Source organism: Lonchura striata, chromosome 17 (assembly GCF_046129695.1).
Source record: "Lonchura striata isolate bLonStr1 chromosome 17, bLonStr1.mat, whole genome shotgun sequence".
NCBI classification, from domain to species: Eukaryota; Metazoa; Chordata; class Aves; order Passeriformes; family Estrildidae; genus Lonchura; species Lonchura striata.
In genome coordinates, this window is record NC_134619.1 from 8,880,861 (window position 1) to 8,903,691 (window position 22,831).

A 22,831-nucleotide genomic window follows, 5' to 3' on the forward strand; every position below is an offset into this window, starting at 1 on the left:
AGAGGGCAGGGGTGTGAGGCTGTGAGGACACAGAGGGCCTGGTGCAGGCTGACAGTGGAGCCCTAAGGAAACCAAATGGAAAGAGAAGAAGAAAATAATTGTCCTTTAAAACTGACCCAAAGGTGAATGAAATATCATGGGAAGTAGTGAAAAACTATATGGATTGTTGTCTGCCAAAGAACAGCACGAAGTTTCCCAGAGCAAAGGGGAAAATACTATTTGCCACAGCAAGTGAAAGTCTGGGGACAGAGTGCTGCTCTTTGGGCTGAGGCCAAAGCCATTTTATCCACCCAGATTTTTGCAGCCCAGGTTTAAAAATTTGCCTGTGAAATGCTGGAATTGAATCACTCAGCATCAGAATGGTCCTTCACACTTTGGGTATGCTGCTCAGTGTCTGGGATTAACAGGACATCTCTGCCTTTAATTGAAATCTAATCTAATCAAAAAGAGAGTTCTCCTCTTGTCCTTTCCTCCACTCCACAGGTTAGAGGCCCCTTAGCACAATTGCTCTTTCAATTTGAAAATGCATTTTCCTACAGAGATGTTAGGAGCAAGCATGGAGCTGGCAGCAAATTGTGGCTCCTGCTGACCATCAGGGAGACACTGGATCTCCCAGCCTGACCACGAGGGAGATACGACATACCCCAGCCTCATTGCTGGAAATATCTGGAATCTCCCAATTAAGGCTTCTCCCTCAGGAGTGTCACTGTGCTTGTTTGGGACAGGGATGGCTACAGGAAAGACAGCACGAGGAGGTCACTGCCCCATGCTCAGGGATGCCATTCCTCTGCCCCAGCCCAGGGCAAACGGGAAAAGCTGTGGATCTCACTGGCACCGGTCTGCTCCCATCCTCCTGACGATGAGAAATAAAGGACTCCTCACCCTCAGCTCCCCTTGCCCTGGGGGAGCAGTGAAGTCTGTGCCTCGGCTGGGGACAAAGGCACCCACGGTCCGGGGTCCCACTCATGCTGGGGTACGTTCAGCCTCTGCACCTCCCCACCCTGGCATCTCTCACCTGCACCCCCATCCCCTGCCTGGGCTCCTTTCCCCCTCTTCCCCCTCCTCGTCCTCCTCCTCCTCCTCCTCCTCCTCCTCCTCCTCCTCCTCCTCCTCCTCCTCCTCCTCCTCCCCCGGTCCGGCTCCGCGGCGCGCCGGGACCCGGCGGGCGCAGGCGGCGGATGCCGGCGGAGGCGATGCGGTGTCCCGGGGACCGAGGCAGCCCCGGGGGGCTTTGGGCTGTCCTGGGGGAGGCCTGGTGCTTCCCTGGGGTGCTTCCCGGCAGCTGAGGGGAGTCCTGGAGGGCCCCGGGAGCCTGGGGGTTCCGGACAGTCCCGGCTGGCTCCCGGTTGCTCCTGGAGGGTCCCGGGGACTGGGGGGATCCCGGCCGCTCCCTGCCCCTCCAGGCGGAGAGTTTGCAGGGGAGAGGGATGCCAGGAGCAGGGAGGCTGCGAGACCTGGGGTGAATCGTGCAGAAAAAGGGGAGGGAGGAGCCGGGGTGGGCGGGAAGGCGGGGAGGGGGTCGGGGCAGCCCCGGCTCCCCGCTGCCGCCGCAGGGTGCGCGGGGCTCCGCCGGCGGCTGCAGGCACGATGGAGAACGGCTCGGCCAGCCCGGGAGCCGCGCTGGGCAGCGGCAACCAGAGCCTGGGCAGGATGCCCCGGCAGCCCCTGGAGCTGCAGGTGGTCACCATCCTGCTGGTGCTGCTCATCTGCGGCGTGGGCATCGCGGGCAACGCCATGGTGGTGCTGGTGGTGCTGCGCACCAAGCACATGGTGACCCCCACCAACTGCTACCTGGTGAGCCTGGCCGTGGCCGACCTCATCGTGCTGCTGGCGGCCGGGCTGCCCAACATCTCCGAAGTGGTGGCTTCTTGGGTGTACGGCTACGCCGGCTGCCTCTGCATCACCTACTTGCAGTACCTGGGCATCAACATCTCCGCCTGGTCCATCGCCGCCTTCACGGTGGAGCGGTACATCGCCATCTGCCACGCCATCAAGGCACAGCTCCTGTGCACCGTGTCCCGCGCCAGGCGCATCATCGCCTCGCTGTGGCTCTTCACCTCCCTCTATTGCCTCATGTGGTTCTTCCTGGTGGACACCACCCAGGTCACCTTCTCGGATGGGGCGCAGGTCACCTGCGGCTACCGAGTCTCCAGAAGCCTTTACATGCCCATTTACTTCTTGGATTTTGCTGTCTTCTATGTCATCCCGCTGGGGCTGGCGGCTGTCCTCTACGGCCTCATTGCCCGCATCCTGTTCGTGAGCCCGCTGCCCGGCACCCCGCAGCGCTCCTTCCTGGGCTCCGTGCACCAGGGCAGCTCCCTCAAGCGCTCCTGCCGGGGCAGCAGGGGCGCCCTGAGCTCCCGCAAGCAGGTAGGGGCTCCCCGCCGGCCGGGCATGCCGGGCTGCAGGCGGCTCTGCCGGCTCGGGGCTTTGAGGGGCATTCTGCCAGGGGCCGAGGTGCCACAGTGCTTTGTTTCCCTTTGTGGAGGGAGTGGGGACTGTTGGTTTGCTGCAAAGGAGCCCCTCAAGCCCAGCTGGGGTCTGGCAGCACAGATGAGCTTCTCCTGCTCTGGTCAGGCTTGGTAGAGCAGGACAGGGCTTCAGGCAGGCAGAGGCAGAAGTGCAGGCACTTTTACTGGCTAATTAATTATTGATTGCCCCCCCGAGGAAGAGAGGGCTGGGTCATGTTGTGCCAGTGGGACTCATCTCTCAGACAGTGTCCTGCGCAGGTGAAGTCAGATTTAAAGGAGCAAAGAGAAGGGAGAACTGTCTTCCCTTGGAGCTCAGCCCTGGCTGCAGCTTCCCTGCTGGGTGAGTCACCTCGGAGTCACAGTGATGTGTTTGCATTTTGGTGATTTCTGTGTCTCTCAGCTGCCTGCTGTCTCCCCATGTCCTTCTCCTCCCACCTCCTTCTGGCCTCATTGCTCTGCTCAGATGGACAATCACTGCCTCGTGTCCCACCTCTTTGGACAGGTCAGTATCTAGACATGGGACAGTCCCATTCTGAATAGCCAGGGCCCATTCAGCTTTCCTTTTAAAGGAAAGGGTTGAATCTGGGAGTTGGGCTTTAGTGCTTGAAATCACTAGTTCTGTTGTGATTTCCAGATAGCCCACAGCAGACTTCAGCCTGCCCTGAAGTTCTCCTGTTTCCTGCTCAGGAACCTGTTGCCTGCCTCGCACAGGAACCTCCATTCCCCAGGAGAGACGAGTCAGGGTCACAGAGGGGAAGCAAACAGCTCAGAGAACGTTTATTTCTTCATTAACTTCTAAATCTTTCCAGTCCAGCTTTTCCTCCCTTTTTCTCTGAAAGGTTTAAAGCAAGTGCTGACTTCTTCAAAAGCATTTGCCTGCTCTCCCATGACCACTGGCAGCTGCAGCACCTCAGGTAGGGTGTTTGTTAGTGAAGGCTCTTGACTGGTTGATGGATCTCCCCTTCCAGAGCTGCTGGAGGGGCTGGAGGGGCTGTGCTGCTCCCCCTGCACTGCTGTGCTGTGGACTGGCACAGCTTGCTTCACACCAGTGGGTCAAGTGGCTCCTTGGGGCATTCCAGCTCCTGGAAACATCTTGTGCTCTCTTTAGTGTGCAGCAGGAGTTTACTGGAGATTATCATTACTTCCCAAAATATCCTAGCATGCACAGACTTCCCCTGAATGGCCTGACATCACAGTGCTGCCATCATAAGCAATAAAGATGGCACTAAGTTTTTAAACTGTAAAGCAATTTTCCAGGGCTTCAGCTGGTGGGGGTGTGTAGCTCTGGAGGTGCCTCCGAACAGAGGACAGGCACTCACATCAGCATTCCTCCTCTGGCCTCTCTTTATAGGGGAACTGGCTCTTCCAGGCCCCATGCCCAGAGTTCCCTGGGAAAGGTCCTAAAGGGGCTCTCTCAGAGACCATTTTCTCCTGGATGGCTGAAGGAGATTTTCTGTGGCTGTGCTCCTACACAGCCCCAGAACTGCACTGCTTTCGGGGTATGAGGATGCTGCTGTTCTCCCACTGGGCCTTCAAAAGCACCTAAATCCTGAGCAGGACATCACAAGGTGTGAGCTTTGCTGTATTTATCACTTGTACGAACACCTCGAAGTCCGTATTTCTCCTCCCGGAGAGGGACCACTAGAGGGAGTGAGATTCCTAAAAAAAAAGATGTACAACTCAGAATGATGGAGCAGGAACAAGGAGGGAGGATGCTGGCTGGGGAGAAGCATCTGTGGCTTCCTGGACAGGGGCAGAGGCTGGACACAGTTTTGTGAGACACCACTTGTACATTCTCTCATATCTTTCCCAAAAGGCAACACACTGTAGCAGCAAACAAGCTTCAGTCTTAGCAACAGCCCCAGCACTCACTGTATCACTGTGAGATCTTATTTTTGGAAGTGTCCTCACATTTCCATTAAACCACACATAGCAAACCCTTCTATTTTGGCCACAGCTTGGTAATAGTCCCTTTCTTGTAGAGAAAGTTTTGTTGCCACAAGAAATGACTCCCAGTTTCTACGCATGGCATTACAGGAAGACATAGTTTCTTTTGATGAAGTAAAAAAGCACTCCAAGAAAAGCTGAGAGACTCTAAATGTCATCCTAGTGCTTATGTCCATACTAAGAACTGGATTATTGCACAACTCCCCTTCTGACGTTTGAAACACCACTGCCTAGACATGCATGTGGCATCATGTCATACTTTAATCATATTTTCCTCTTTGGGGATGTGTCTATTTTGTTAGTATTTGTTTGAGGAGGATTGTCATCATAAATAGCTGTTGAAATTATTAGGATGACTGGTGTTCCAGCACAAACCCCCAGTTTCCTAAAAAAAGCCTATGTTGAGCTGAGGGCAATTACTGCTCACTTCTGAGTTCTCAGTTTCTTTTTGTTCTCAATATGTTTATGTAGTACTCCCCAGTGTGCTGAAGACTAAAGTAACCCATGGTAAGTAGCTAAGTAAGCCCAATATCAGCACAAGTAATGTAAGATTCCTTACAGTCTCCTCTGCTTCCAGGGTTGCTCTGTACCAGGAAACTATTCCCTGGAATTATATAGGTGGTGTAGGAAACCAAGAAACCCTAGGGAAGGAGATTAAATGTATCCCATGACACCCCTAAAACTGAGGTCCCCACCTTTAGACAAGTATTTTCCCCATTGATTTACTGTTACGTACTATTTTCAAATTTGCTTTCTGGTACAGACATTGTCATGGTTATCCCAGCCTATTTCCAAGAGAGTGAATACTATTTCTAAAGAGATTTAGAGGCTCTTCAATGATAGATGAAAACCTATAGTTTCTGGGTTTATTTATGCAAGATTATTTCCTGATTAAAATGGTTTCAGTGAGAAATAACCCCACGGCTTGGGTGTTTCTCTTAAATGCTTAGAGAGAGAAACCATCTCCACCAGTGCTCCAGGTGGAAAAGTTCTGCTGGAGGTTTAGCACCATCTGGATGTTTTTATTTTGCATCTCCCCCCACCCAGGTGACCAAGATGCTGGCTGTCGTGGTGGCCCTCTTCGCCGTGCTGTGGCTGCCCTACCGCACGCTGGTGGTGGTGAACTCCTTCGTGGACCCTCCATACCTGAACACCTGGTTCCTCCTCTTCTGCCGCCTCTGCATCTACCTGAACAGCGCCATCAACCCCATCATCTACAACCTCATGTCACAGAAGTTCAGGGCTGCCTTTAGGAAGTTGTACAAGTGCCAGGAGAAGAGTGCTGAGCACCCTGCCCCGTCCTCCACCCCGGTGTACTACAGTGCAGTGAAGGACTGTTCCCACGACAGCTCTGAGCACAACCTCACCGAGCAGGAGGATCTGAGCAGGCTCCCTGCACCTGCAAAGAAGAGTAAACAAATCCTGTGAGCATGAAGCAATGCAGGCAGTGGGAGTTGTGTGGCTGCACACACTGTGCTGGGAGAGTGCCAAGAGGAATTGCTTTGACATTGCAGCGAGCTTCATTCAATACTTCTTCAGGGCATTTAACAGAACCGATTGTTATAGGCAATTTAATTTGCTTTTCCTTAGCACTAATTTATTCTTGTTTGGTGAAGTGTTAGGCAAGTGTCAATATTTAGCATCTCTAAAGCATCTGTTGTTACATATAGCCACCTCATTTTGTGTTATGTGCAAGTGCTGAGCTGGGCCAAAGCATTGAAAGGAGTCCCCGGAACAGAAGTGCATTCAAGGAAAAAATACACCTCTTTTTTAGAGTGAGTGTCTCCTACCCAGATTGACACAGACACCCCATGGAAACTACTCCTCGAGAGTCCTTTTGAAGTTAATGGGGGCAATTAGGCACTTCGATGTGTCTCCTCTCATCTCCACTCTCCTGTGAGGAATACAAATCCCTACAGAGAAGATGAATGTCACAAGATACGAGGCCATTTGCTGTAAATGGACTCTCAGGGGGAGACTCCTGCATTAGGAAAAACAAAGTTGGGTGTCATGAGCCTCTGTCATGCCTCTGGAAACACCGCAGTGCTGGTAGCACAGAAACCCAAGGTCCAGACCAGATGGATTTGCCATAATGAACAAACTAATAATGAGCGTTCCCTAATTTCTTTTGGATAATTTTACCTTTCCTGTTGAAATTCCTCTGGTTGCTTCAACTGGAAACTGTACTCTTGTCCTTTAAGCCCCAGTGTGGTATAGTCATTACCACAGAGCAGTGTTGCTCTCTGCCCCAGCTACAGGTGCATTTCAATGGCAGGTGAAGAAATTCTCTTATTTCCTGGGAATAACTTGTGAAGTCCATGAAGTGTTTTGTGATTAGTGACACAAATGCTTATTGCTGCTGTCATCTTGAAAGCAAAGTAGATATTCATACCCTGCAGCATCCAGGAGACCAGTCCAAGGGCACTTGCCCCAGACTTGCAAAAGACTATCTGGACTATGAGTAAAATCAAAAAGATTACACATGAGGCAAACCCTTGGGCTCTTGCCAAATAAAACAAGTGTCTGCCACCAGTAAACCTCAAGTGACTGTGAACTATTACTTGAACAGCCTCGCTAGTCAACACTGGATAGAATTTTGCATCCACTTAGGAAAATATGTGTATGGTATTTTCAAGGCCACAAGACATTAATTAACCAATCTGAATCTACAGGAAATCACTTCACTGGGTGAGTCAGGAAAATACCTCAAATCTCTTCAGTGTGTTGGAGCTGTCCAAGACCTATTTTGTTGTGTGTAGAGAGGTTTTGCATGTATGATTATTATATTGCATGTTATTAAACCATCTATGTTACCCCTAAAATAGATACAGGATGAGGGAAGAAAACATTGGCTTTTTGCAATTATTTTAAACATAATGCATTTGGAATTTAAGGATTTGTGTTATTTTGCACTGTTTTGTGTATATTGGATAATGTGAATTTATTGTTGTTGAGAAAGTTCTGCACACAGATTTGGGATTTATTTCTTGAAGAACATGGAGGAGTTTTTACTAACATGAGGATTTGCTTTTAACAATCTTTTTTATAGCACAGACTTCTTTTCCCTCCTTAGAATGGATTTTTCTTCAGGAGCTCAGAAGAAGCCATTGATAAAAGCTTGTGCAGACAAACCAGGGCAGTAAGGACCAGGGGAAGGTGGAGGAGGGGGAAGGGGATGCCTGTGTGACTGCTGGTGCCTCCCTGGGACCTTGAGCACAGGCAGCATCCTCTCAGGGCTGGGCTGTCCTGTGTCCTCCACCCTCCACCCTGAGGCTGCGAGTGCAGAGAGCTCGATGTGGGAAGAGGATTTACTGCCAGAGCTTGGAAACCCACCTGCATCCTGACCTAAGGCATTTCTCAGGCATGGGATGTGCAGTTTGACAGACAGCCTTGATGTCTGCAAACACAAGGAGCACCATCATTCTGAAGTATCCCCAGCAGGATGTTTTCCACCTTCTCATCACATTTCCTATCTTCACTCTCCCCCTTTCTGCATCTCCCCCAGATGGAGACACCCTCAAAGCATTATTTTCTTAATTCAATTTCAGCCTCAGGCCAACAGCTAATTGATAGTTCTGAAATACTTGTTCAACATACTTGAGATTTAATTAAAACCTGGTTCTTTTCTCCCCTTTCTGCTTTTAGCTGCCAAGTACTGCATGACCCTTTGCTATTTTTTGAGAAGTAATTGGCAGATAAATCCTCCTGGAACCACAAGATCTCCAACAAATGCACAAGAGCATTAAACTGTAGATGAGGAATGAGTTCCTGGTCCTTCCCCCTGCATGTATTCTGACACTTTAGGAGGAGCTGAGAGACTTTTAGGTGGAAGTGGAGGCAGAAGGTCACCACTCTGCTTGCTACGGAGATGCCACTTGAGAGATACATGCTGCTGGGAAATAAATCACTAACAGAAAGGAATTAAAATAAATAACTCATCACTGTAACTTCCTTTGGATATTCAGGGTCTGAATAAAAACCTAAATTCCTTATAAGAAATCAGAGAGCTCCCTTGAAGCTTTAGCCTGCATTACCTTATATCTTGCAACATCCCACCCTGCTTGTAAAGTCTCAAGCTGTATTTTACCCTCAGCATTTATTTGTCTCAACAGTGTGAGTGTGGGCTGTGAGTTTATAAACATGCCAGGAAATAAAGAATCTATTGCTCCTAAGTAATTTATTGCATAGAAGTGCGATTCAACATGATCTAACCTTCTACTCTCCTATTAAAGCTCATTATTTCTAACCCTTGCCCTTTCAGGGGCTGTTAACCTGGTAAAACACCATCTGGTTTCTTCAATTACAAACAAGCAAGTCCCTTGGCAGGAGAGGAGGGACCTGGCAGTGCTGCAGAGCCCTGGGGTGAGGGGAAAAAGTTGTGAGCAGTGCAGAGAGGAGATTGGAGGAGGCAAAGCCTTGGAGAAGAGCTGATGGCAGAGCAGTGAGTGAGGTTTCTGTGCCTGAAGAACCATAGATTGGCTGAAGCTCCTGGCATTCATCAGGGAGTTTCAGTTTAGGAGACACCACATCCAGCACATTTACCTGAATTTGGCTGCTCCCAGTGGTAGAGGCCACGCAGTGACTGCCTGTATGCAGGGCATGGATGGGACCTCAGCAAGGATTATTTACCCTGGCAAAACACACAGGTTTAAGTAATTTATCAAAATCTGTAGTTCAAGCTCCTATCAGGTTGTTTTCTTTGTCTCTAAATTTGGGTAGTGGGAAATTGGGCAAATAGGGCATCTATGAGAGCCTGTGTCACAGGAGAATGGCCATGAAGGTGGTTTTTTGAGAGAGCCTTTCACCTATGATGCTGGCCAGTGTTCTGAAAGCCAGCCTGCTCTAGGGCCAAATTACAGAGTAACCAACAAAATACCAGCAGTCCCCTAAAAAAGTGATGTAAAGATCATGAGGACATCCAGTATCTCCCTGCAACCAGAACAGGCTTCTCTGTGGTACCCAACCATGTTTCTAAGATAAAATAGAGATACCTTTAAATTAATAATATTCAGATCACCAAAGATATGATCTGAATGGGCAATTGCTTAAATTTTTAAGAGCCACAAGAAAGAGGGGACCACACATTAGGGAAAGATTTGGATGCAGTCCTTTTTCAATCTGTTCTGGCCCCAGCTGCTTCTTTGAACTAATTAGTTCAAGCAGATTACAATTAAAGAGCTGCTAATAAAACCTGGGGATAGTCCTACAGCAATATTAATGTAATCACTCACAGTTACTTGTTTATATTGCAGGTACTGTTTCCCAAGGCTTCTGGACAGCTCGTAGGCCAGCTCTGCCTCCAGGCTTGCACTCACTCAGGGGTGGCTCCTCAGGACTCTTCAAACCAAGGCAGGAGTTCCAGAACTGCCTTGGGACACACAGTGGATCAAAGCTTGCCAGTCCTGTGTGACTGACTTTAATTGACTAAAATACCCTCAGTTTAGCAGTTAGCCAGCCAGCCCTGCACATTTCTGTCCTGCCAGGGTCTCAAGGAAGATTTCAATGGGAGGGCATTGCCTGTGTCCCAAATCCAGGGTGCTTTCCCAGATACTGCCTGAGGGAGGGAACATCACAGCCACACCACAGGTCCCTGCCATGGGTGATGGGCAGAAGTAATAAGGACAATTTGTGCTTTATAATTGATGAATTTCCTTTAATAGCCACCCTATTAATTGGGCTCTGAGTGTGCTGTTTCTATAGAGACAGGGGATGCTGTGAGTGCACCAGTGGCTGCTCACTGCTCTTCCAATAGGGAATTAATGCCTGAAAACACAAGCTGTGAAGCCTATAAAAACTTTAGCCTCTCAAGGAGAAGGCCCTGGGATGGTCCTGGTACTAACATGGTTTTGAGGTCCTCAGCAAGGGCCTACTGGGCTCCCAAGTTGGCTGATCCTGTCCTTACAGGCACAGTGTGGGTGGCGGCTCAGAGGAAATAAATTTAAAGCATCTTTTTCCAGCTGTGCAGTGCCAGCATTTCTGACAGAAGAGCAGAGGAAAGGGTTCCACAGTAAGGCCCCTTGTTGCCAGCCCCAAGCTGGGCATGGGATGCCCTTGCTGGTGGTGCCTGGTGCTGGTTCCCTGATGTATTAATGCTCAAGCTAACTTGAGGCTCAAGCTAGCTTCCTCCAGGAAGGGTCCTGAAGCAAAGGCAGTGGTGTGGAGCCAGACCCATTCCTGGCTCCTGGGCCAGAGAGGACCACAGGAACTCTTCTGTACATTTTGGCACCTTCTCAGTGTCAGGGTCACCTTCAACCATCTCTGACCCTTCCTCTTGTGCAAAGATGAAGAGCAAAAGAGAGGGTGGCTCCTGAGAGCCCCCATGCCCCACAGGAACAGTGGAGTACATCGTGGCTGTCCCCAGGCAGGTCACTGTCAGAGGACACTGAGGCTCAGATTGCACCTTCCCTCCCACCAGTGGAGGGTAAGGCTCCTGCCCTTCGACACAGGATCAGGGCAGTGCCTTTAGACTGGTTCTCACATATCAGACACCTCCCTGCCTGCCCTTGGGGACACTTGGCTGGACACTGTGGGGACATTATCCCTGAAACCAGCAGCTATTGAGGCAGAGAGCCCAGCACTGTCCCCCCTACCCTGGGGAAGCTGCAGACTTTTTGTTCTGCCTTTATTAATACTTTAAAAGCAATGTGTCATTGCTTTAGCAGCAGACCCACCTCCCTCCCTGCTGCCTCTGTAACATATGAGCCAAGGACCTGCTCCATTCATCAGCCTGAGATTTATGAGGTGCACAAGGCTCCAGTTACCCTGCTGCCCTGACTGATGAATGAGATGTAGTTCCTTCCATACCAGAAGCAAAGCAAGCCCAGAGGAGAGTAAAGCCATAATTTCATCAAACTCAGCTCCTTCAGTCTCTACTAGGGCATGAAATCTTCTGCCTTCAGACCCCTCGCACCCACAGAAGCCAGGGGCAGCACTCCACCCCACGGAGGCTGAGCCTGTGTCCCCCCAGCCTCTCTGCACAGTCCGGCTTTGTTCATGTGAGACACTCCAGAAATAGAAAAAGGATTGAAGGTTCCAGCTACTCTGGATTCCTCAGGCCCAGGGGCCCTGCTGCCCTGGGCTGGTGCTGGGCTCTGCTCATCCATCCTCCCCCATAAATCACCCTGCTGCCATTTCCCTCCACCTCGTCCCTGGCTTTCCTCTCACCCGGGCTGTCTCCAGAGGCTGAGCGAGAGGATGGGGCTCAGGCAGTGGAGAATCACTCCTCCCCAAAGCCAGGGGCAGCAGCCAGTGGCACACGGCTCAGAATGAGCCTGGCAGCAGCCCTGGGGTCGGGAGGCAGCAGAGGGACCTGGCAGCAGCCATCTGCAAGGCCTGGGCAGGCTCTGGGCCAGCGAGCTGCCTTTCCTCCTCGCCCTGTGCAGCCCCTGCCAGAGGCCAGCACGATGGGAGCACATGGAGTGTTCTCAGAGAGTTGCAGAGTCCTTAAAGGCTGCCTAAAAGCATTTAGTGAAAACAACTCTCTTTGAAAAGTACCCCCATCAATTAAAAAAATGCAAATTTTCGAAACAGAGAATTAAGAAAAAGCTAAAAAACATCCAGATGCCACCAGTGAAATTCTGCATTACTCTCTGCTTTAAACTGGCGTGAATGTGCCACCATGGAAAGAAACTTGGAGAGTCCCCTGCAAAAATCCACATGGATAGAGTGAGCAGATAACTGTTTATTATTGCACATAATCCAGCAGAACAACCAACAGAAAATTCTGGACAGTAGTACACAGATTGTAGTAAACAGCTAGCAAAATCTGTGATGAAGGTACTTTTGTGTGAAGAGTGAAAGGTATCTGCATCTTTGTAAGACCTGAAAAGTATAACACAAAATTCTAGTCATTTTTGAAAGCATGCAGTTTGAGGTAAATCTGGTATTTTGCATCTAAGAAAATGAAATCCCTAAGGGGCTCCCTCTCTATGTAAGTATATCCATATCTCAGTGCAATATGGATAGTTATACGTCACATAAAAGCAAATCTACCTACTTTTCTCAGGTTACTAGGAGGAAAGCACATTAGTGAGTGCATATTGCATGCATAAAAAAAAGGGGGGGGTGGAAAGGAATTACCTTAGCACTGTTGAAAAAGATCCATTTTTGTGGTTAGTGATAAATAAAAGCCCCTCAGGTCTCTCAATGGAAATAGTCTTGGTGGTGAATAAAAGCAGTTGGCATATTGAAACTGCAGAGTTGGCAAGTGAATGCCAGCAAATGGAGACAAAACGTTAAAGGCAGCAGAGCCTGGGGTTTGCAATACATTTATATTTAAGGAAAGAAAAAAAAAAAGAAAATAAGCAAATTGCTACAAAACTATGCTCTGTAGAAGTGTAGATGATACTGCACAGCTTTCTCAGGACTGGTACAGCCACATGGCTCTTAGGAAAGGATCACATTCACTTCTCCCACACTTAATATCACAAATTTGCTACTGTGGCAATGTTCCTGAGCTCAATAAGGTTAAAAAATAGACTTGGTTCACAAAGAAAAGTACTGAATTATTCTCACTCTCTTATGCCATAACTAGAGTAGATAAATTAGGTAGGTTTTGCCCTGTGCCTCCAATGAGTGTAAACCCCTGTGTGTCTGCCACTCCATCTCTGAAATCCTTTCAGATTGACCTTTGAAGCAGACCGGGCATATGTTTTTTTTCCTTAACTATCATTTCCCCAATCTTTCCAGTCCAACAAGGTTTTCCCACCCAGTCCTGTGCTGCGGGACTTCAGGATACACAGAGGTGCACAACCAACTATAAATAACATCTCTGATTATCTTAAGAAGGGATAGAAAATACACTTTGCTCTTAAAAGAAAAAAGAAACATGTCCAAGCACTCAGCCTCACACTAAACTGTAACTTCATCTGTGCCGACTTTCTAAGCTTACACTGCTAAGGATCAGAGCAGATCATGGTGGAAAAATCTCCTTCCAAAGGTCACTCCCTGTCACAGCTTTGGGAAAATGGGTACAAATTGCCCAGACCTCTCAGCCTCACACACGAGCAACAGCTACACTGCCCCACTGTACTCTGCCACTGCTGAAAGCCTGGCTGCTGCATATTTCTGAGCCCAACACCCAAATACACTTCAGTCACTCACATCTCTGTGCCTTTTTCTTTCAGGAATAAGGTAACCTCTCCCACAATAGCCACCCTGCATCCTCTGGCTGGAAAGTCTGTTTGTTGGGTGCAATGAGAGGCCAGGACCCCCTGCAGCCCGGCACACCAAGGGGAGGAGCCTGCAGGTATACGGAGGCATTTCAGCAAGATCCTCCTTTTCACTGTAACTCACAACATTTTCATAGAAAAAAAGGGTAAAGGGACAAATTCAGCACATCTACTGCCTTTCCCATTACAGTGGGAAGCCACTCACTGCAAGCTGCTTCTGTGCAGAGCATTGTTGGTGGCAGGAGAGCGCTTGGATGGTGCCTGGTCCCAAAAGAGGCCCCATCTCCACCCAGAGCACCCCACAGGCACCAGCAGCCTTGGATCCACCAGTCCCTCACACCCCACCCTGCAGCCCCATCCATGGTGCATCGGCCGCCATGGGCAGGACTCGGGTCACACTTCAACAAGCCCAATTTCAACTTGCTCCCCCTCTCAGTCCTCCATCCATGGAAAATGATGCCAGGTGACAGGGGAAAGGAAAGACTTTTTGTTCATCCCTTTGGATGACTTCCAAGCACGGAGAGCAGCGCCGTCCACCCCGAGCCACGGCGCGGCTCCCATGAGTCATTCCGGCTGCTGTATTGCTTCATCTCCATGCCATGGATGACAGTCTTTGGAAAATCTCTGACACTAAGTCAACCAAGGGAGTTAAAAAACACATCAGTGTGCACGCATGAGACCTTCTCACTCATTTTCCTACAGCTATAGATAAATCCTTCATCCTTGGCATGGCAGGACAGTTGATGGCTTTGGTGAGAATAATTTAAGGCAACTGCTATTTTATACAAAGAGGAGACCACAGTGCAGAAACCCTCGCTTTTCTTAGGTAGATTGCAGAGGCCAGCCACAGCCTGAGAGCAGGAAATTGAACTGATCTTCAGACACTCTCATTTAAGGTTGATGTTTGCAGTGCAAACGGGATCTCAAGTCCTCCTCTGAGGTGTTTCCAGGTGGCTGAGCTTTAATCCCCACCAAGGTCTGAGGTCTCCACCAGCAGCGACACCTGTCCCAGACACAAATAAATGGGAAAGTCAAGGGAGAGCAAAACACATGACCACAGCTGTCTGCAAGGCTTTCACCTGTGACGGCTGAGTGAGACTAAAAACATGACAGAAAGCAGTGTCCAGCAGAGCAGTTTTGTCCCCCAGGAGGTCTGGGAAAGCACCCCAATATCCTCACAGGGGCTGAGAGGTGTCTCTTGTGTTTTGTTCACATGAGGCTCAAGGGTCAGGTTCAGCCTTGATGGCAGATTTTATTTGAAATATCTGAGCCCAAGACAGAAGTCTTGTGAAAGCTCAGGACACCTTCCTGTCTGTAGGAGTACCCCAGGCATGAGAAACCTCACAAGATTTTATTGCCACCAAATCCAAATGTAAACCCTTATCCCAATTCAAGTGGAAGACCTGAGAAGGCTCCAGTCTTACAAACATCTTGATTAATATTTATCTACAGTAAAACAATTAAGTAACTACAACTGCAGAACTAGTACTAGTGCAATTAGAGCTGCAGTTTTCACAGTTTCACATTTTTATGTGTTCTTGCATCTTGCTGGTGTGAGTGCCAAGAAATACTATAATGCACAAGTTACTTCGGAGCAGCCACGTTGAAACAGCAAATTGAAAGTGTTTGAAGCATTTGCAGCACTTGCAGTAAACAAATTTCAAATTTACCATCACACAGTCTTGCAATGGAATTCTCACTCCATGAAACATGCCCATGGTACTGGGAAGGCAAAACTATATGGTGAGACTGTATCCCACCAACACAATCTATGTTCCTAATTTTGGGAAAATGTATGAAATTATGACATAATTTCATGCAACAATTTTACGACATTTTTGAAAAGTGAGTCAACCTTAAAACATCAAGTGACATCTACAAATTGAGGATAAAATCTCATTCTGCTTCTTACCTTCTTCAAGAGGCTCATCATGTCAAAAAATGTACAAACAGGATGGCCAGACCAATGTTCAGTAAGATGACCATACAGATCACAATTGTGTTAGGTCCCTGCAGGAAAAACAGAGTATTACACACCACAGCTCCAGACAGACATAGCTTGATTCTGCTATTCAAAAATACCACAATCACCCCCTCCCAATGCACTGAAATCTGGCACGTAACAACCAGCCTGAATTTCAAACTAGTGGAATGTTTATCCTGTCCTATTCCTACTTCTTCTCTGCAAATTCATTAGAAGGAGGATAAATCAGGCTTCTTTTGCAGCTAAATTAGATTAAAGGAGACCCTGACCACAGGAACATGAACTCCTGATCCCATGTCAGGCTGCTCCTCCCAACTCCCTTCCGCATACGCATTGCCTGTGTTCGTAAACTTGCCATTTTTAATAATATAGAATCATAGAATGCTTTGGTTTGGAAGGGGATCTTGAAGATCATCTATTTCCAAACCCCAACAAATGAACCCATGTGAAGATTGCTGTAATTTCAGACCAAAGTATTTCCAAGCTGTGATTTTCTAAAGTCACATTGGAATCATTCACGTCCAAAGGACTGCAAGATGGGACTCAGAGGGCTAATAAAATGTCTGGGTTTCCAGCTGTATTTGCTAAGAGCAAAATTGAATTTCAGTGACTATATTTTAAACCTGGGAAATTGGCTGGTGATTCAACACCACAGTTCAGCTCATGAGATGCCCCTACAGCAAAAAAAGTAATGGGTAAAAGAGCAACACACTTGAGTTTTTAGTGGTTTTTTTCCCCCCAGCTTTCACATCCAAGTTGGTTGGTAATGAGGTGGGAAAATAAGGTGAGAAAAGTGGATAAAATTAATTGGAAGATGCCTGGTTTTGCACAAATTTTGAAATACCACATGTCTGAAAGCCTATCTGCCCAGGTAAAGAGAGGAGGTGAAAACAGGAGGGTTATGAATGTCAGGGCAAGCATCCAGGCAGGGCAGGCTGGGAAGGCGGCAGGAGAGGGAGGTACCAACACTCCTCCAGCGTGCTCTAGGATCCCAAAAAGAGCCTCTGGGCACCACTTGGTGCCCGCTGCAGCCAGGCCCGGGGGTGTCTGCATCCCTCAGGGTCCTGCCAGACCTCATGGGGAGCAATAAAGAAAGGCAAAGGTGGCTCCCAGGGATGCCCCACATCACCTCTTCACACTCCTCCGCTTTCTGTGCTGCCACCACTGCCGCCGCCGGTGCCGGGCCGCGCTTGGCCCCTGCCTTGGGCTCCGTCCGGCTGGGCGCCCTGGCCTCAGTCTTCCTGTCGGCCGCGGGCTCGGCCCGGCCGCCGGCCCTGCGCTCGGGGCTGGGGCGCTGCTGCGGCTCCTTGGGGCGCTGCTGCGGCTCCTTGGGGCGCGGCGCCTCCGCCTTGGCCTCCGCCGGCTTCTCCTCCCGCGGCAGGCCGGGGGTGCCCGCCCGGCGCTGCGGCTCGCCCCGCGGCTCCGGGGAGGGCGGCTCATTCTCGGGGAACTGCTCCTCCTCATAGTCCGTGGCGGGGGTGACCGGCGATGTCCGCACGGCGTAGCTGTGGTAGCCCTTGAAGAGCTCGACGTCGGGCTCGCGCGCCATGCGCTGCAGCGGCCCGATCTCCATCTGCTCGGCGGCGCGGCCGCGGCCCCGCGAGCCCGGCCGGCCCTCGCCCTCCGAGGGTGCCGGGCTCCCGCCGCCCGCCGGGCTCCCGCCGCCCGCCTCGGCCCAGCTGCCCGGACGGAGGGGCCTGTCCTGCCGGGGGGCCGCCTTGGCCCGCTTGGCCTCGGGAGGGCTGGCGGCCGGGCTGGGCGCCGGGCTGGCCCGGGGCCGCGGCTCCTCCTGCTCGTGGAGCTGGGGGCTCTCGGGCGGCGTGGGGGGCGGCGGGGCGGCCTCGGGCCGCGGCGCCTCGTCCTCCGCGTTGACCGCGTGCTCCGCGTTCTCGATGATCTCCTGCAGCAGCTTCCGCTTCTGGTACTCGGGGCCTGCGGAGAGAAGGGCTGCTGTGAGGAGCCACCCTGGCACAGGGACAGCAGGGTGCCCCAATGCCATGGCACCGGCGTGGCTTCGCAGCTCTGCCCCCAGCAGCAATGGGTTTGGGAGACCATGCTGCGAGGGTCCAGGCTGGAGTCTGGGAGAGGAGGAACTCCCAAATCAGACCCTGCTGCCAGAAGGAATTTCCTCTAGGAACTCCTGAAGGCTCCAATAGATAAGGTTAAAGAAAACAATGAAAATCTGCAGCCTAGCTTCATGTGGTCACACATATGGGTCATGCTGGGGCTAAGGAGGGTACAGCTCCCAATGAAGTTGGTTTATTTTTCTATTTAATGTCTGGGAAACTCTTCCATGTGGCTTTCTTGGTGTCAAATAGCATGGTAACTTCACAGTATACACAGGATGACTAGTGTCACCGGCAAAGGCAGGGTTCCCAGATTATCTATGTGCCATCCATCATGATAGGAAAAACATGTTTCTTATATGTGGAACAGGGTTGGAAGTTATAAAGCCCTCTTGTCTGCCCTGAGCTCCACAACAGCAGCAAAATTGCCTGGCACAATGAAAGGTGACTCAGGGCTTCAGATTTCGCTTTGGCCTCCTCTCCCACACTGGCCTGTGAGTTCCAAGCAACATTGCCTCACTTCAATTTTGCACCTATCATTAAATCTTTACTTCTTATTAACCCTACTGCAAATTGCAGCCCAGCCTGGGCCAGGGAAATTAAGACAGAGCCTGACACTGAAGATACCCACCAAAATGCATCACCAAAGAACTGGGAATATCCAGTGGAATAACAAACCTCCACAGTGCTTCACATGCTGAGATGTGCTCGGAGAAGCATCCCCACACATCACTGTGATGCTTATAGCAAGTGAGAACAAGAAGAGCATCACACTCGTCCTGTGCAGTGTGAGGTCTCAGAGCAGCTTCTTTGAAAGCAAAGCACCTGCTCTGGCCTCATGCTGCTGAACCCCAGTGATGCTCATGAGGGCTTGCTCTGTGCTCCTGAGCAACACTGTAGATCCTGGAGCCACACTGTCTCTGGCTGCTTTAAGGTCCCTCCCCTCATCTCCTTCATCTCAAGGACTGATGCAGGTCTGAGTCTGGTTGGGAAATTTGGCTTGGTGCTCCTTTTGCTCTCATAAGTCAGTGGTATGATTTGCTACCTCCTGTCCATTCAGGCAATGCCTCCACTTGGAGGGGCAGTGGGGAAAGGGAAGGCACTGATTTCATCTGCTCTGCTCTGCCTGCACACTCCTGCCAATCAGCAGATGACCCATTCAGGGCCATTTATTTCTGGCTGCAACTGAGTTATTTGGAAGCCATTTCAACAGTTGTTCAGACTCCTCAAAATAGGCTGCCTGCAGCTCCAGGCTCCTTGCTCTCTCTTGCTGCTTTCTTCTCCTCCTGAATAATTTACAACACAAAAACCCCCAGCTGCCTGGAGGGCACACATTCAGCTCCCCACCTTCATCTTCCAGCACATTTCAGCAATGGTTTTGGCTTACAACCTTCTCTAATTTACCAGGGACTATACCCTGAAATTCAGGGCTCAACAGTTAAGGATATGGGGCTTGCTGAGCAGGATTGCCTGTGCCAGACACAACATGGTCGATCTGCCAGGATAGCAGGGAGAAATACAGCTACCAAACACAGCTGGGCTCTTCTGGCTGTAAGAACAGCAGCTCTCAGTCCTAGCAAAATCCAAGGCTGTACTACTGTCTGTTTGTTCCTGGATGGTGCAACCCTGCGAGGAGAGATAACTTCTTGTGCACTTTGGGAATTCAGATGTTTAAAAGAATCATAGAAGAATAACATGCATCAGGAGCTTAGAAGGCCATTGAGAGAAGCCAAACCCAAGTGAGGCCCTACATAACAGCAGCAAGAGGATCCAGCACCTGAGGAACCAAGAGTGGAGGTCAGGCTGCCCCAGGTGTTTTACAGAGACTGTTTCAATTGTCTCATTCAATTGCCATGGGTGGAAAAAATAATCTAGCTAGATGTCCAAAACCTCCCCATAGGGATTCCAGTTTCCTTTGTTACTATAAATACCCCAGAGTGCAAAGGCTGAATGCAGAGCTGTGAGTGGCAGCTGGGGGGCTTAGGTGAGGATCAAGTGACATTTAGCCATTGTTAAATGAAGTGCCATGGGCTGGCTCAAGCCCATGCCTGGGTGCTCTGGTGTTTCCCCACTCAGAGTCAGCTCCAACAGGCCTTTCTGGGCACTGGGGAGGAAGAGGCAGCCCTCCAGCGCAGTGTTTCCCCAGCTCATAGGTGCAGGACAAGGGCAAAAGTACAGGGAATTTTGGAAAATCTGTCAGCATGACTCCCCCAACCAGGCACCAGCTCTGAGCTGTTCCCATTCCCCACTGTGTGCTCTGTGCTGGGAGTGGTACAGGAGATGCAGAGACACCGAAATCAGAGCAGAGGCAGGTGTCAGGTTTTGCTGAGCACAAGTCAACTTTTGGCTTCTATCCCCAGTTTTACCACTGTGATAGTCCCTTGTGATCTTGCCTCAGTAACCATGGGACACTCACTCCAGGCAATAAATCCAGATAATAAGCAAGACAGGATGAAAATGTAGGCACGTGGAATTTTATTTTCTGCTCCGTTATTACCTTCCCTCTCTGTAAAGGAAAGTTTTCCAGGAAGAACATATCTCTAGCTAACTCAGTCTAGGGAAAAGTAATGGCATTCAAAATGCTGATTTTAATATTACACTTCTCATCTACTAATCCTCAGTGCTTGGTCTCACGGAAGGAACCTCCCAAGTGTTTACCCAGCTAAATAATTAGCAGTGATACTAACAAATTAATAGAGAATCAGAAAAAATTGTATTTTGTATTAGCTGCTTTCTTATAGGATATTAAAGCCCCTAATTAGCAGAGTCTGATTGCTCAGAGGCCCCACAGGATATGGGTTTGTGAGTCAATGTGCAAGACTGTTCTAAGAAAAATCCACAAGGGATGTTTCTACAGGAGAGCTGCAGATAGACCTGAGCTTGCTGCCTGTCCTGCTTGGTTCTGAAGACTTCAGTGTGCGGAAAAACATGAGAAGCTGAGAAACTCTGGGGTCTTCCTCCAGGCTGTGGTAAACATAGTGAGTAAAACAGTGGTGTCAGGAGGACAGCAAATCAGCCAGGACAAGGGGCTGGATGCAACTGAGCAAAAGAGGATTTAGGATAGACAGGAGAGCATTTTGTGCAGTTATTAAGTGGGTGAAGCACTTGAACGGATTCTCCGTGGAAATTGCAAGACCCCTCTTGGAAGATGCCTCTGATCCTACCTGGCTGGTAGAAGTCTGGGGAGAGCTCCCTGGCCATCATTCTGGCTATGCCTGATTCGTTGTTGGCTGCCTGAGCTGCCTGCTCAGACCCTTCAGCCTTGGCTTTGGCATGAGCCGTCCTGCAGAGAGAAGAGGGGAGAACAGTGAGCGTCCTCTGAGCCAAGGTCATCCCACTCACACAGCAAACCCTGCCTGCCACCAAAACTGAATCAGCCCACCTGGCATAACAGCACTCAGAATTTGCCCACATGACCCAAAACTCTACACTCAGGGTGTAGGGTTTTGAGAAGAGAAGAGCAAATTTTCAACATGGAAGGGGCCCAGATACTCAAAGGTAAGGTGGAAAGGCTGCACATAGGGAATAGGGCAGGTGTCTTTGCAAATGTGAGCATGTTCACATGATGCAGTGATGCAGCAGGCACTGCAGAATGGGCTCATTGCTGTGCTGCTCAGAGGAATGACCAAGGCATTACACAAGCATCACTGGTGGCTGAACTCCTGTTTGTGTCACCAGCCCTGAGCTGCTGTGCCTTGACAGAGACAGTGTGCCCCTGCTCAGCACACAAGATGGGTTTTCCTGGAAATTTCTCTCTAGTAGCTCTCCAGCAAATAACATGACTTGTCCAGGGACTCCTTTACTCCCTGCAGGTTGACAGGCTGATCTCACTTAGAGCTATTGTCTCCCTCTCAGCTTGGCTCTCTGAGTCCTTTCCATTCCTGCCCAGCACATCTCCTCTTTGCTCCACAGGGCTACAGGCTGTGGGAGCTATTCTACTGGCCGGCTGTTATATTCCTCACATGCCTCATGCTCAGGGCCCTGTGATCTTCTTGCTAAAAGCAGGGATGGCTTTACAGCCCAGCTGCTCACAGTCTGGGAAGGAGCTGACTTCAAACAGCAATGTTGCACCTTAAAAATAAGGCCGGGTGAAGAACAGTATATTCAGCTGCTTTGTTGCACTCAGGTCTCCCCGAGAGTTGCCTTCCCCATGCTCTCACTGTCAGATTTAACAAGGCTCCCCATATTCCCTATTTCATGTATAAATCCACATATTTTTGTGTGATAAGCAGTTAGCATTCCTCAAACTCCAATTCACCCTAAATTACAACCTTTAATTAGGGTCTTAGGGTATCTGATGAGCCCTTTTCAGATGTAGGTTGGTATCTGGTCATGCTTTAGGACAAAAAAGGAGGAAAGATGCAGTTCTCATTCCTGCAGTGAAAACACTCCAGAGGAATTTTTGGCTGTTAGTCATGAAATGAGGATTGATTCCTTCCCATTAAACTGAGATGCAGTAGGCAGACCAGACAAGCTGAAGTCTGAATACTCAACAGGTGCAATGAAAAGATGATAGAAATGCTTTTCTGAGACCCTCACAAAGGAGAAGATACACACATATGCCACTCTGAGTAGCTGCAGGGAAAGAACTGAAAGTAGGGCATCAATCCCAACTGATACAGGCAACAGTGTGACTTGACAAGGGGCCAAAAGCACTGCTCAGGGCCCTGTGATAGAGAAGAAGGTGCAGAGGTGCTGTGGCTCAGCCTGTCCCTCCTTGGGATGACATTCCATTCTGCTGGGAGCCAGGATTTACCTCCCTGCCCACACTCACACGTTATCTCTGCAGGTTGAGCTGCCTGGGATTGCAGTCATTCTTGTCTTTTTATCCAAAATTATTACAGCTCCTGAAAAACCCAGAGACAGGCAGAAAACCAGGATTTTTAGGCCGCTGCTTGCAAGCAGGGGTTCTGAGCCAGTTCTGAACAGAGAAAGCACCTCCTTTTTTGGTAGCATATAATCAGCGTGATTAATTCCACTATAATCTGGCAGGGGCCAAGGGGAATGTGTCTGTGCTCTCCATGCCTGGGGGATCAGAGTGGGCTGGGTGTGCTGTGCCTGGGGCACACAGCCTGCCTGGCGCCGGCCCCAGGGAAGAGGCTTTCGAAGGGAGGATCCAGCTCTTGATCCTGGCAGGACATGCTCCAAGTCCTGCCTTTGCTCCTGGAGGATGAGATTCACCATCAAGAGATA

General features: G+C 49.7%; 2 protein-coding genes across 2 annotated transcripts in view; one reads left to right on the forward strand and one right to left on the reverse strand.

The window, feature by feature from the left end:
* Nucleotides 1–1,567: 1,567 nt before the first annotated feature.
* LOC110476169 (thyrotropin-releasing hormone receptor) lies at nt 1,568–8,590 on the forward strand. The gene is made up of 2 exons (XM_021540918.2): nt 1,568–2,370; nt 5,466–8,590. Exons 1-2 carry the CDS (start codon nt 1,588–1,590, stop codon nt 5,844–5,846), a joined length of 1,164 nt encoding a protein of 387 aa, XP_021396593.1. The 5' UTR covers nt 1,568–1,587; the 3' UTR covers nt 5,847–8,590.
* A 3,489-nt stretch (nt 8,591–12,079) lies between these two features.
* Nucleotides 12,080–22,831, reverse strand: part of JPH2 (junctophilin 2) — a 31,057-nt gene continuing 20,305 nt past the window's right edge. The window contains exons 3-6 of the mRNA XM_021540926.3: nt 20,803–20,921; nt 16,702–17,504; nt 15,501–15,598; nt 12,080–14,591 (exon numbers count right to left, since the gene is read on the reverse strand). Of these exons, the coding sequence (XP_021396601.2) occupies nt 15,518–15,598; nt 16,702–17,504; nt 20,803–20,921 (1,003 nt within the window). The 3' untranslated portion in view covers nt 12,080–14,591; nt 15,501–15,517. The remainder of the gene's footprint in view (nt 14,592–15,500; nt 15,599–16,701; nt 17,505–20,802; nt 20,922–22,831) is intronic.